The sequence below is a fragment of the Copadichromis virginalis genome, linkage group LG5 (assembly GCF_057382275.1).
Source record: "Copadichromis virginalis isolate Kocher_CV1m ecotype Utaka linkage group LG5, C_Virginalis_male_GT1.1, whole genome shotgun sequence".
NCBI lineage: Eukaryota > Metazoa > Chordata > Actinopteri > Cichliformes > Cichlidae > Copadichromis > Copadichromis virginalis.
Window position 1 is genome coordinate 26,558,115 of NC_140622.1, and position 14,008 is coordinate 26,572,122.

Here is a 14,008-nt window from a genome sequence, read left to right on the forward strand (position 1 = left end):
GGGCTAGCTGGGCTGCCTCAGTGGACTCACAGCACATCACCTCTCTCCGATACCCTCAGTCCTCCCAGGGGTCCTCTGTCAAGCCTCAAAAGCCTTTTTTTTCCTGTCGGAAATCAGCTGTTTTCATGAGAAGTTGCAACACAGCAGGATAGTTCCCGGTGGACCATTATGCACCTGCAGCAACACCTGAGTACTGAATTTGATGCTTTTCAAAGTTTCTGAAATATCAGAGTGTTTTGGAAGATTTCTAGTTTACAAGAACTTTTTAAGGACCAATTTTCAAAATGAAAGTGCTTTGATGTAAGTATATAGCTATTTGATTATATAACACTTAACTATGATGTGAAAGAATATATATTATTCTATTTGTTTGGTTCATTGCTTAAAGTAAAATGCAAAGTAAAGTAAAGCATTTCACTTTCATATTTACTTATTTCATTGATTTATTTTGTTCTATCAGATCAAATGACTGAGACGTTTGTGTAACACTTCCTGAAATTGTTAGAATTTGTTTAGCAGATTTCACTGACACTGCCTTAATGGTTTTTTTCTTAAAGTTGAGCAAGTTTAACACCAAGTTGAGCCATGCCAGAAATAAAAAAGTCTCTCAAATTATGTCATTCAGAAAAACTGGATAGATAATGCTAGTTAAGAATATAACTGTGCATCAATTCATAGGGTTCACTACACATTTAAAACCCACAAAGTCCAAGTACATTACAAGCTGATGAAATGTTGCCTTCTAGTGAATTTATTATAATGAATGAATGAATGAAATTATTAACCTAAACTTATGAACTTTCAGCATTTCAACATACTGTAGCACATGGATGGAATTTTGCAGCTGCATTTTGAAGTGTCATTCATTTTGTATCAGAATGAGCTGAGTTAACAGTTATTGGAGACCTCATTTTTAAATCTAATTAAAATTGGTCAACACTTTCAGTTTCTTGCGTTAAGTTTGAACTCTTTAAAACCTATTTGTGCAATTCAAATTCAACAGAAAAGTCAGATAATGGAATAAATGCTCATCACTAACATTATGCAAGCTTAAATACATCAAAATGGTTCTTTTTTGGCTTTTAAAAAGGATTTATTTGAAAAACCAAGAGGAGCGATAAAATCAGACAGAAGTATTAAACATAGATGTAAAATAACTACAAATGTTTTGGAGAATCAAATAAAGTGAAACTGAGCAGTGGCTAGAAAAGGTAAACCTGTTCAGAAGTCATTTGTGGACTGAAGAACATCACATGCTGGGCTGCAACTGGAACATGATGAGAACGAGGACAGCCTTACATAATGTGTATGAGAATGTACATGTACTAGTCCTTCCTGGGGATAAATCTCAGTGCAAACGTGGCATGCCAATAGCTGTCCACCATAGAAGATTACAGCGGCAGAGAGAATCAGTGGATAACCAGTGGATAGAGAGCACATGTATTTAGGACACAGCGTCCTCCACAGCCTGAAACCTGATTATGATTATCAGAACAAGATAGTTAGATACATTTATGGGGGAGGCACATGAAGGGCAGCACAGACGTGAAAGTAAATGTAAACGGATTAATGTTACATTTGTTACATTGTTTTATATACTATTTCTAGATTGCTCGGTGATTAGGGGTCAGGCGTGTTCTGGTTTAAGGTCTCCTCTTTGATGGTATGGTGAAGGGTGACACTGAACACATACTAATCAATGCAGGCAGTTCACTGCAGCTGGGCTAAAACAAGCATGCTCATTATCTTTCATTTCTAAAGGATGGGGATGGATGGAGGAGAAACACAGTGTCCTCCATGAATTATTCCCATTGATCATGTTTCTCCCTCACTATAGATACAAAATGGCATAAACAGCCTAACTAATAAGGTGAACGTCTGTGTGTTTTGATGAAGGTTGTAGTGAGTACTCCTGGATGTTTGTATTTATATATCACACTGCAGAGTATGTCAGATACAGTTAGTGTGATGAGTTATGATCAATTTGACAACAAATGTAATATTGTACGTTAAAAACTGTTGTATGTAATGCCTTCTGTGGCTCTGGATGTGCTTTTTTAAATGGCTAATGCCATTGTTGTGATGTCATTAGGGTTATCTCAACTCATGCCTTGAGACTACATATGGCTTTAGGAATGCAGGTTTAAAGTTGGAAAGATGTTTAGAATTTATCATTCAGAAATGATCTAATAGGTATTAAATAACCCCCTTAACAGTGCTTTGTGTAACTTATAGCGTGTATTGTTAACATTCTTTGTCCTTACTGTAATCAATATAGCTACTTGTGAAAAGGCCCGTTCCTATCAAAGAACCTGCAAACAATTATCACCCAGCTGCAGGCTATCTGAGCTCTGGAGAGCATTTTAAAGATTTTCAGCCTAAAGCTGTTCTGTTTTAGTTTGCCCTCAACTACCATCGTCATTTTAAGCTAAAGCAGTTAACTGTTTGAGACAAATTACAAAGGGCTCAGTGCAGATAAAATGAGCAACTACTGGGTGAATACAGACGAGGATTTAGCAAAACTTATTGGAAAGTAGCTCCAAATTTGCGAAATAATACGTAATGCTTTACTAGAAAGTGTTTCCAATGTGCAAAAGTAAAGCCATCTGATGCAAATGAAAAGATGCAAAATTTGCCATTGATATATTTATCCTTTTCTTCATTTTGTCTTTACAGAAGTGAGGTGTATTTCTTTTGATGTCTGAAGAACTTTTTAGCTTCGTCGCTTAACAATGGGAGCCACTGGAATACAGATCTTAACTCGTTCTTTATTATGAATCATGGAAGAGTACAGTTCATTTGTGACTGAGTACAATGAAAGCACTGCCGCTCGGCCAATAGAGCCTTCTGCACCCAGCAGACACTTAGGAAATGTTCCCAGCCCACAAACACGTCTCAAGGACCTCATGGGATTATTTTTCATGGTGACCCTAAATTTTCTTGCACTTCTGGCCAACACTGCTGTTCTTGTGGTTGTCATCAAAGCCCCTCATCTCAGGAAATTTGTATTTTTGTGCCATCTTTGTGCAGTGGACCTTCTGTGTGCCATCTTGATCATGCCACTCGGCATTGTGTCCAGCTCGGGGTACTTTGCTGGTGTGGTGTTCACTATGCTGGAGTGCCAGATCTATGTCTTCCTCAATGTAATCCTCATAGCAGCCTCCATCTTCACCATCACAGCTATTAGCGTGGAGCGTTATTACTACATTGTTCACCCCATGCGATATGAGGTCAAGATGACGCTGAAGCTGACTGCAGCTGTGATGGTGATAGTGTGGGTCGCTTCTGCAGGGCTGGGATTGTCTACTGTGTTTGGATGGCCGTCTTATGGCAGCCTGACCTCCATCAGTGCAGCACACTGCTCACTGTACTGGAGCAACAGTGACCACAGGCGTATTTTCTCTGTGCTCTTCAGTGTCACCTGTTTCTGTCTGCCAGCAGTTGTGATTTTTGCTGTCTACTGTAATATCTACAAAGTGGCCCGTGTGGCTGCCCGGCAACATGGACCTCTGCCCTCCTGGACAAACAGTCAACTGAAGCATCGCTCTGACTCAATAAACAGTCAGACTACCATCATTACAACTCGCAATGCCCCACGCAGGATTACCCGAGAACGGCCTTTCGGGGGTGGTAAGGCTGCTCTTACTCTGGTGGTCATTGTTGGGCAGTTTCTAATCTGCTGGCTGCCTTATTTTGCCTTCCACCTTCATTTGATACTTGATGCAACACCCCAGATCCCCGATGACCTGGAGGAAACTGTCACCTGGCTGGCATATTCGTCATTTGCTATTAACCCTTTTTTCTATGGGCTTCTAAATCGGCAGATTAGGGAAGAGCTTTGTAAACTAAGGCGCTGCTACTCGACTCGGCCAATGGAATTGCCAGCGTCCAGCCAGGAGGGCTCGGGTCATGAGAACTTCTTGCAGTTTCTCAACAGGACCAGCTGCAGTTTAGAGACACGTCCAAGCTTTGCTACTCCCAGTTCTCTGGATTATACTGGGCAGACTGGTTTCAGGATACCAGGACAGATTCCAGAGGAGTTCAGTTAGATTTTGCTCTACTGTACCTCAGTGTTGTGCCACAAATAATTGAAAGTTTGGGGGATTAAGTTATTTAAAGATCATATGCAATATGACAAGCAAATTTTTGCAGACAGTAATAACAAGTGAGAGACAGCATACAGAAAAAAAACTGTTTTCGTCTTTGAATCGTTTCTATAAAGATTCAAAGAAGTACTAAATGGACTTTTAAAAAAAGCATTGTTACTGTGGTGAAACAAGCCTTAACGAGTCCTTAAAGATCACTTTAATTTTATTAGCTAGCCTAAAGTAAAGTTACTCTTTATCTACAATCAATAGTTCTGTTTTATGAAAATGAATCAACACAAGTAATTATTACACAATCAAATGTTGTCCTATTGTATTTATATTCCAGGAATTTATGTAAATGTTATTTATTATACACAAACAGGAGGAAATATTTGTTTTGTTCAAGGATATTTTATTTCTTATCAATTTAAATGTGAAAATAAATTTCTGGCATTTTAATAATGTTGATAAACAATGTTTGTACATTAGAAATAAGTATGAGATTTATATAAAACTTTTTTTTAGCATGTTGGTCTAAAATCGGATCTACTTTATTCTCTGGTGAAAGATGTTCGGGATTATATACAGTTATGTAAACTGCATGTCTTCATTTCTTCTTCATGTTTTGTATTCTGTTAACATTAACTAATATACCACATAGTTAATTAATCTCACAGAAACAGCCTCTAAGAGTGCACTGGGGCTGCTAGGCTGTTGTGACCATGATTCAACAGCCAACCCAAGTCCTTCAGGCATATTGTTAAGGTTTGCTTGAGTTTACTTTCTGCAAGAGATAACTAATACGTGCCTAAAGACACTCATTTGCCCAATTTATGTTCGACAGTTTGTCTCAGGACAGACATTGTGGGTTTGAATTTATGGTTTCTGACCTCCGTGCCCTCCCTGTGCCCACTTATGAAAGCACTGTAAGTAAAATTGAGCCCAGTTAAAACATCATTATATAAGCAGAAAATGCCATTTCATAATAGATGAAGTGGTTGTCTCTAATAACATTTAATATGAGTACATGAGCAGATTAACAGCAAAGAATTTGTAATTTTCTGTATTTACTTACAATCAGCTTGGCAATTGACTTCTGGTGTATGAAGTTATTCTTATTAAACTTTGATGTTTATTTATTTAGATAAGTCATTAGAGACAGTTTAATGTTTCTGATGATTTGTCTGTTGTGAATATTTTGAGGCTATGCACAGCTTTCCCACAGAGATTAGACTTTTGGGATAACATCAGGCAGACATGCTTATGTGGACAAATGAAAAGATAAACCAGTAAGCCAATAAATTAAATACATGGTGATTTGCAGAGATCTTAAAGAGAGAAATAACAATTGGAAGAGTGACAACTGCATACTGAAAGGCAGCAGAACAGATAACTCCTCAACACACACAATACACAAAATGTAATAAGACACATGCACACACACACATGCACGCATACACGCATACACACAGTAACTGAAATCCAGTTTATAGACATCTAGATATGTTAAAAGTGAGATAACGCTGCCTTTTTATGGTGTCTGGCTGTAAACACGTTCAAGTAAGTGCTGCGGAGTGTTAGTCTGTGATAACATTGGTGTTGTTTTCACCATGTGTGTGTTTGTGTATGTGTGTACATGTTTAGACATCTTTGTGAGGACAGAAAATTGGCATGCTACCATACTTGCGGGGACCAACAGTCACTTATGGGAACAAAATGCCCATCCCCACAAGTTTGAAGGCATTTTTGAGGCTCAAATGTGGTTTTAGTTACAATTAGGTTATGGTTACGTTTAGGCTAAGGGTCAGGGCTAGGCAATCGTTTTTGAAGGTTAGAGTTAGGGTAGGCAGCTAGGGAAAGTATTTTCTCAATTAGATGTGCTCACTAAGATATGTGTGCGTGTGTATAATTAACAAAATGCAATGACTTTCAAAACATTTAGATCCCTACATTTATCGGAAAATACAGTATAAAGATAAAAAGACAAGAGGCAAAGCTGGACGTGGCAGAGTTGCTAAGATTTTTGTGATCAGGATGGACAGCATTAGAAGTGAGTATATCTGAGAGACACCTCAGCTTGAGTCTTTTGGAGACAAAGAGACAAGGGTGAAATGGTTTGGACATGCGCAGAAGAGGGACAGTGAATATACTGCACAAGGGCTGTTAACTATGGAGGTGTCAGACAAGAAGAAAAGAAGAAGGCCACAGAGGAGTTTTACGGGTGCAGTGGAGGAGGGCATGCAGATTGTTGTCCTGACAGAAAACTATGCCAAGAACAGGGTGAGATAGAAGCAGATGATCCAATTTGGTCACCCATGATGTGAGCAACTTAAAGAAGAACGTGAAGAAGCAAAGAGATAAGTGATGATAAAATGCTGCTGATTGATGAAAGAAAAATAAAATACATTTTGAACTTGATACCAGAAACACATTTAAGAATGAAAAAGAGCTTAAAAATGCTTAAGAAGCTATTAAAGAGTGTGTGGGATAAATAGTTCAATGTGAAATTGCAAAGGATTCGAGGATTTATAGTTCATCCCATCATTAAAGGATTTACAGAATCCAGAGAAATGAATACACACAGGACAAGCTAGATAACCAATATTGAATGTTTGTGACCTTTGGCCCTTATGTCACACTTCATAAAATCATATGACGAGACACGTCTGGTCTCAGGAACCGTTGGTAATAAAGGTGGTTCAGGTGAGCTTTCATTGAAAGTCCACAAAGGAAAGAGACGACTGGACAAAGAGGACCAAAGGACTATTGGATCTTAAAAAGCTCCCTTATCCATCAGGGATTACCACAGCAGATCCACATGTTTGATTTGGAATTAGATTTTAGTTTCTTGGGTTGTTTTTTTTAAATGATGTCCCTCCTGCCACAGCCCGACTTTGTGTACTCTCTCAGAATTAAACAGGCTTCACTTGTTAGGAGAATGTGCAAACCACGACAGTGTTTGTGTGCTACAAAGTAACACATCACTTTGTATTAGATATAATAATGTTTTAAGTAATAATTTGTAATGTGTTAAGACAAGTAACACATTACAAATTATCACATTACTTTGTAGCGCATCAGCTCATCACATTACATTTTTCACTAACACATTACAGTAATGCATTACTGTAATCAATTCAGTAATTACATTACATTTGAAATAAAATTACTTGCATTACAAAGTTGTCTGACTGGCAGTTATCTGCATGCTGGGTAAATACAGTTCCACCCAGCATGGATTCCTGCACTTGCACTATACAGGAGGAGGAAAATCACAGGGTGACACAGTCATACTGCTTAACAATTAAATAACATTTAATATGTAATACATTACTGTACTGAATAGTAAGTATGCTGAAAAGACTTAAAATTCTTCCCTTTCTATACCCAGTGCTGTTTGTTTGCTGGAAGGCCTGCTTTGGTGTTTCACAAAAGGATGAATGATGCTCTGACATAATAATGGGAGAATCACTTCAGAAGAATCAAAGGGAGAAGGTTTGATTGATGGTGCTGTCAGATGGTGCGAAACAAATTATTTTGCCAGAACTTCCTCTTATACAGTAACAGCATTTTCCTAGAGTTTCCTCAGAAGTGCATACAAACTAACACAACAGGTATTTAACCTTGTTCGCAGTGCTCACAGAGCATAACCTCCTGCCCAGTTTATTCACAATCGATAGAATAATTACTGTCCAAAAGCAGGAAAGAATGTAAAACAAACAAAGCTATTGATAAACTTGATTGACTTATAGAAAGCCACATTAAACACTCAATAAATTGTTTTGTTTTTTAATTTAAAAAAATAATAATTTAAAAAGAGAAAAAAGTAAATGGATTCAAAATTCAGATTATTCTGACATTTAAAATGGCAATTTCTTTCCTTCATTTCATTTCCATTTCTGCTCTGCATTTCCTTTTTGAACTGGCTTTAATGAGTCATTTCACTTTCTGCTGTTACGCTCTCCATTTAGCCTCTCAAACCAAAGGAACACAGATTAGCTGTGTGATAGGATGTAAGGAGTTCTGCAAATTGGCTGCAAATTGACACATCTGGTCAAATTATGCAAAATAAAATAATTCACTCAGATAATCCTGCTTAGAGAGCAGCAGCAAGAGCAACAGTGCTTCACTGACATGAAGTCCTCTTGGCATAATGTAGATGGTTAGCAACCAGCTGTTTTTCATGGAACTAGTTCTGTCGAATCTACTATATTTGAACCAGTGTTGCCAAATGCTTTATTTTTATATATATTTTTTATATTTTAAGCTTAGGTTCCAGCCCCCCTGGGACCCCAAACTGAATAAACAGAAAAGAACTGACTGGATGGATATTTTAAGCTTTTCTGTTATATAGTCATGCCAAGTGTTGGGGATGCCGGTGCTTCGTATCAGAGCTGCTTTGCTGACCTGCAGATGTTCATACATGATACTGTGGGAATCATGACATAACGGTCAGTCTGACCTATTGTGCTGAAAACAGCTGGACCGGCAGGTGCTGAGAAGAAACACTGTCTGACATCTCTTGTGCCCCACATAAAATGCTACTGCTGGCAGAAAAGGATCTGAGCTTCAGCTGGCGTTAAAATATTAGATTATTTAAAGCAAACATAATATTTCTCCACTCAGTGACATGAATTTCTTTATTGTGAGTCTGTGATTTGCACAGTTTTTCCTCTATTTTAGTCTATAAGGGAAAATGTGATAATGCAGCATTCTTCCACATAATATTTTCTTTTACAAGTCTTGGACACAACATGCATGATCACATTTGATTTAAGTTGTGACAAAATAGTACTGTCTGTCTTTGTTTATCCTACTAGTCTGAAGTAGGTGGACATCAGTTAAAAAGAGGATTTCACGTAATTCCACGCGGCAGCTGGGATTTAGCAAAATTTGACTCAGAATGTAATGACAGTTGCCTGGCTGTGTGAGTATGTTCCTGGGTCACTCTCGACCAAATCTGATCAAACCACGTCTACACAGCCCTCATATAAAAGGTTTACTAAACAGGAAACAGGAAGCTAAAAAATCAACACCATCAGAGATGAGGTGATGGTTCACGTGGTCCTCTGCAGTGAAGTCTTCATGAAATCTGCACCTGACTATGGGGGCTGGGCCCTCTGACGCTTCACTTCATTTAGAAGGATGAATAAAAGAAAGTCCAAAAGAGCATTTGATTTGCTGCTCTGTATCAGAGCTGTGACTGGAGGCTAGTGTGCTGCTCTACGTGTGTTGCAAAACAATATTATCGTCCTTGAACCCTTAAACCCTCATAATAATAAAATCTGAAAATAACCTTTTCTCCTAAATTTTTCTTTCTCTATTTTTAGCTTTAAATTTACCTGTTTGAAAATACCTAAACTGTGACACCATTTCTTTACAGTGTTTTGTACTCCATGCAATTTATATAAAAAGAAAGTAAGTAGTGTAATTTGTTATATAAAAAGTATAAATCATGTTCCAACTATTACATACAAGTTTATTTAAAAATATGTTTCAGTAAACATGACAAAGACAGTACTGCTCCCAATTATTTGTTTATTAGCTGAAGCTTATCTTATCTTGCAAGCCCTCAGAATTGTAGCCTTGGGGTAAGAATAGCATTATTCAGTGAGCTGGGATATTCGTGTTTCTTTTTCTATCTTTCCCTCATGGTTGCTTCTCCCCTCTCTCCCTATCTGGCTGCTTCACACATGCACTCACCGTCTGCTGACCTCACCTGTGAAGCCGGAAACAAACAAACCCCATCTGGTGAAGTGTGCAGTCCATTAGCATACCATTGTCTCCTGCACCAACACAGGAAATTCACTGCCATCCATACACTGTGTTCTCTCTCTATCTCCATCCAGCAGGCAGAAATTATCATTACCATGGAGACCGTAGAGTGCTCATCACAGAGTAGAGCACTTATCCCCAACTCTGAACAAATGTACAGTTTGTTACATACTCGACAGCAGGTTGTTACGTAGTGCCATGTTCATTCAGTCTTTCAGATCAGGCTTGGCTTTTTCCCCCATTTTATTTGTTTCTTTAAACTGTTTTTCAGGATTGAAAAGAGCAAAACTTTTTAATGCATTACTCTTAATATTGATCAAGATATGATTACTCAATTTTTATGTGCTTTTTTTTTCTTTTTTTTTGGACATAAAGGTAAAGGGTGATAAAAGTTACAAAAGCCATCATCCATTTACAGCCATTAGAGACAATCTACCATTTCATACTGCAAAAGTTTAATTCATTCAACCACATATTTACATTTAGAATATTGTGCAACCGCTTGGTCAGAACACCATCTACAACCGTCAAGCCACTTATATACAATTGTCTAATTAAACTTTGGATAGGAAGTCAGAAAGCTGCTATGTTCTTAAGAAATTAAATATGTTAAGTTTTGGTCCTTATATTTAATTTGCTCATCTTAAACTCATTTAGTTTTGAGCCAGGGAACCCATGGAGTGTCTGGTTGGAACTGTGGGCTGCCATTATGTAAATCCTGATGTATGCACTGTGATAGCCCCTGTTAGAGTTAATGAATGCAACTGGAAGCTCCTGGCCCATCTCTAAAAGCTGGCTGCCTCAGTTTTTGCTCTCTCTCCATCCACCCAGCACCATGCTATTTGCCTTGCTGATATAAGCTTCTTTTATTTTAGGTTCTACATTGTACAACATCATACACCAATATTTACTGTATAGATTTTGTTTCTTACTATCTCTTGTGTATGTGTTGCTTAGTTTTGTGTATCTTATATGGTCTGATTGGATGAGTATTTGACCTACTGATAGCAGTGAACCACGATGTAAATATTACTTGTACAGAACTGGATAGCATTTCAGTGTTTAGATTAGGAACAGGCAAAGATAAGTAGTTAATTTCCATAAAAGGCCAGATAGGGGCAGTGTTGTCTCGTAGTTAAAGGCTTTTTAGATGCAGAAGTAATGGAGCCTATGAATAACATTTTAGAATCAGCATGACAGGAATTCCAGTATCACTGCATATGTTCGGTTGAAATCCTTTTTAGTTCTGCATCTCTGCCTTGTTGTATTACAAACAACTAAAGTAAAAGATGAAGGAAATCATTTAGTTTCAGTCTATGATACTGTAAGGTCATTGCAATGCACGGATTCCTGAATTGATTTTTTTTTATTGTTTACAGTTGCCAGTTAAATAAAGCTGAATTGACCTTTATACTTTAGTGTCTGTCTGTCCCACTTGGGCGTATCAGTGTATACAGAGCTATCTCTGTTCATGCCCATAGTATTTATATCCTCCTCCCATATCTTCCCACAGCAGAGGAAAATGATCTTCACTTGAAAGACCATCTGCAAATACCACCCAGGGCACTGTAACGTTCCCAATATAACCTCCCGGCACAGCCGGCTGGGCTGTTCCAGTCAATGGCCTCACACAGTCTGGAGTGTTACTAATGTAACAATTTCCCACTCTGTTTTTCTTTGGTTGTGCTTTTTTTTTTGCATTTAATTAACACCATGATGAAAGGGGACGATTCAGAGGAAGTGGATATAGATTTGGGGGACTCCAGTGACCCTGAAGACTTTGAAAATGGGGAGCAACGTGAGACACTGTGGAAGGCCTCTCCTGCTATGGAAGAGGAGGAAAACATTCACACGTCTACACTAGTGGAAATCAGTGATACCAAGCCGCTGATTAATGCAAGAGACCCCCGAGGTATCAATGACTGCCTTAAGGTATTGCATTCTTTCTGCAGTAGCTCTATTAAACTTTATCTCATGGTCTATCTGTACATTTGTCATGCTGCACATTAGCTGAAAAAAACAGAAAGCACTTAAATATTCTTTAGGTGACGTTTGAGGATGTTATAGCTGAGCCGGTATCAGTGCGGAGCGGTGACAGAGTGTGGATCTGGAGCCATGCCCTGTTCGAGGTGTCTAGGATCTGGATTTACCGGATAGTCACAGTATTTTTGGCCATTCCTGTGTCAATAATCTCTGGACTCCTGTTCGCCATCCTCAGCTGTCTTCATATCTGGTAGGTTTAGATTCGGACCTCTAGGTTAGTAATTAAGATTTTTGTTTTCAATTAAAGTAATGTACAGGTGACCTTTTGTGACCGCTTATTGAGCCTGCACACACAACAGTGAAAGAATGCATTACTATACATTTTAATCTTTCCCCAGTACACATCATACTGTGGTATAGCAGCATGAACTAGACAAATTTTTTCTTCAGCTTGATTTTTTTTCCCAACCATCATAAAAGACTAAGCCTTCCTAAGACTGACACATACAGCTGCGGTCAGAGAATATAACATCCTCCTCCATAATGGTTGTTATAATTATAAACTGACACAGAAATGAACCATGCCAACATAAGTGCATTTTGCCTCTGTTGGGTGGCTCCCTAAATTGGCACATGGTCATCAAAACATATCCGAACCTCCGGCCTCGAGGCTAAAGAGCCACCTGACCCCTCTGGAGATGAGACAAGAATCTGAGAAATATTGATGGGGAAAAATTTTCTATAATGCTATTAAAGTGTCACTCCATGGGCGATAGCTTCCGTGGCCTGGAGGGAGCTTTCAAATCGCTCAAAGAAATGACCTCGATGATGTCAATTAAAACCTTGTGGTTATGTGAAGTCTGAAAGACATGACTGCTGAAAGGTGGGATGGGTCTGATTCAAGCCCCCCTCCAATTTTGTTTTGGGAAGCCAGGTGTTTTCCGAGCTTTTCTGCATTAGGATAACTTTAAGATGCCATATAAGTACTAATCTCTTCACTTCATTGTTGAGAAACAAAGTGTTATAGCAGAGTGTTATATATTAATTCAACATGAGAAATTAGAAATAGGAAATTATTACTGTTACATATTAAAACAAACATTTTTGTGTTCTCTTCTATGACAGGTTGGTTAGTCCCTGTATCCAGTGTCTCCTTATTGGCACTCGCTGGCTGCAGAGCCTATGGAGCATTGTCCTTGGTGTCATTGTACAGCCTTTTCTCACAAGTGCTGGAAAATGTTGTGGTGGCTTCAGCATTCACCTGGCCAAAGAATGAGACTCACATGTGAGAAGCACTTCAAGACTGCAAATGCTCATTGACATGGACAAGTGCACTTACTGTTGTGTGGTCACGTGGACCCAAACCAAGCAGCATTTTAAAAAAAAATACTTTATCCAAAATGTAACACCCATTATTTATAGCTATTATTAAAGTTCGATAGTATCTGCTGAGACTTGAAGTAAAAAATCAATGGTGACGCAATTCTTCGTTTCACATTCGGGATGTGAAACCATTTTAGTGACTCTTTTTGCTCAGCATGTAGTTCTTTTTTCACTCTGAGGGATTATAGTTTAAGAAATGCATGCAGAAATCATTTTTTGCAATTTGAATTTTACATAATATGTAATAGAGTTTGGGCTTTTCAAGATCTAGGTTTGAGGATGTATGAAAAGGGGCTTTAACAATACTTTGTCTAGTCAGAAAAAAAGAGTTCAGTTACCTTGTACCAAGTGTTGAAATGAGTTCTACTTTGTCAATGAAAAAATATTTGATTGTGCAAATATCTTTCATTTCACAATTATAATTACTGGACATGAGCTTCTCCTCTATCACGGCTCAGTTGTGGTCATAGAGAAAGAAACGTTATAATTGTTAAAGGTTTAGCATTGAACAGAATATCAAGAATATGTTTCTGAATAATAATAATTAATATTTGATGTATTGTCCTGGAAGGAAATGAAAGTAAAAGACATGGTTTAATATGGTTTTTAAACTAATACACTTTTAGACTTATTGTTGATATTAAAAAGACATTATTAAAGCATTTTTCAAATACAACGATGATATGCTCTTTTGTTGCAACATCCCTAATATAAGGTTAAGTTTTCCTGTGTCATCTCTTTATCTTCTTGCTTGAAGACAAATGACCATGCAGGGAGAT

At 38.0% G+C, this 14,008-nt stretch overlaps 2 protein-coding genes across 2 annotated transcripts; both read left to right on the top strand.

Annotated features, from left to right (window-relative positions):
- The first annotated feature begins 93 nt into the window (after nucleotides 1-93).
- Nucleotides 94-4,453, top strand: LOC146709887 (putative G protein-coupled receptor). The gene is made up of 2 exons (XM_085458066.1): nucleotides 94-300; nucleotides 2,677-4,453. The coding sequence occupies exon 2, from the start codon at nucleotides 2,781-2,783 to the stop codon at nucleotides 4,047-4,049; it is 1,269 nt and encodes a 422-aa protein (XP_085314192.1). The 5' UTR covers nucleotides 94-300; nucleotides 2,677-2,780; the 3' UTR covers nucleotides 4,050-4,453.
- A 6,978-nt stretch (nucleotides 4,454-11,431) lies between these two features.
- cav4a (caveolin 4a) lies at nucleotides 11,432-13,905 on the top strand. The gene is made up of 3 exons (XM_085457082.1): nucleotides 11,432-11,795; nucleotides 11,909-12,096; nucleotides 12,972-13,905. Exons 1-3 carry the CDS (start codon nucleotides 11,577-11,579, stop codon nucleotides 13,120-13,122), a joined length of 558 nt encoding a protein of 185 aa, XP_085313208.1. The 5' UTR covers nucleotides 11,432-11,576; the 3' UTR covers nucleotides 13,123-13,905.
- The last annotated feature ends 103 nt before the right edge of the window (nucleotides 13,906-14,008 follow it).

What these genes read in the sequence shown, in the direction of transcription:
- LOC146709887 (XM_085458066.1), top strand. Translation starts at nt 2,781, where the DNA reads ATGGAAGAGTACAGTTCATTTGTGACTGAGTACAATGAAAGCACTGCC.
- cav4a (XM_085457082.1), top strand. Translation starts at nt 11,577, where the DNA reads ATGATGAAAGGGGACGATTCAGAGGAAGTGGATATAGATTTGGGGGAC. An exon ending in GTATCAATGACTGCCTTAAG is followed by an intron (nt 11,796 to 11,908) that starts GTATTGCATTCT and finishes AATATTCTTTAG; the next exon opens with GTGACGTTTGAGGATGTTAT. An exon ending in CTCAGCTGTCTTCATATCTG is followed by an intron (nt 12,097 to 12,971) that starts GTAGGTTTAGAT and finishes CTTCTATGACAG; the next exon opens with GTTGGTTAGTCCCTGTATCC.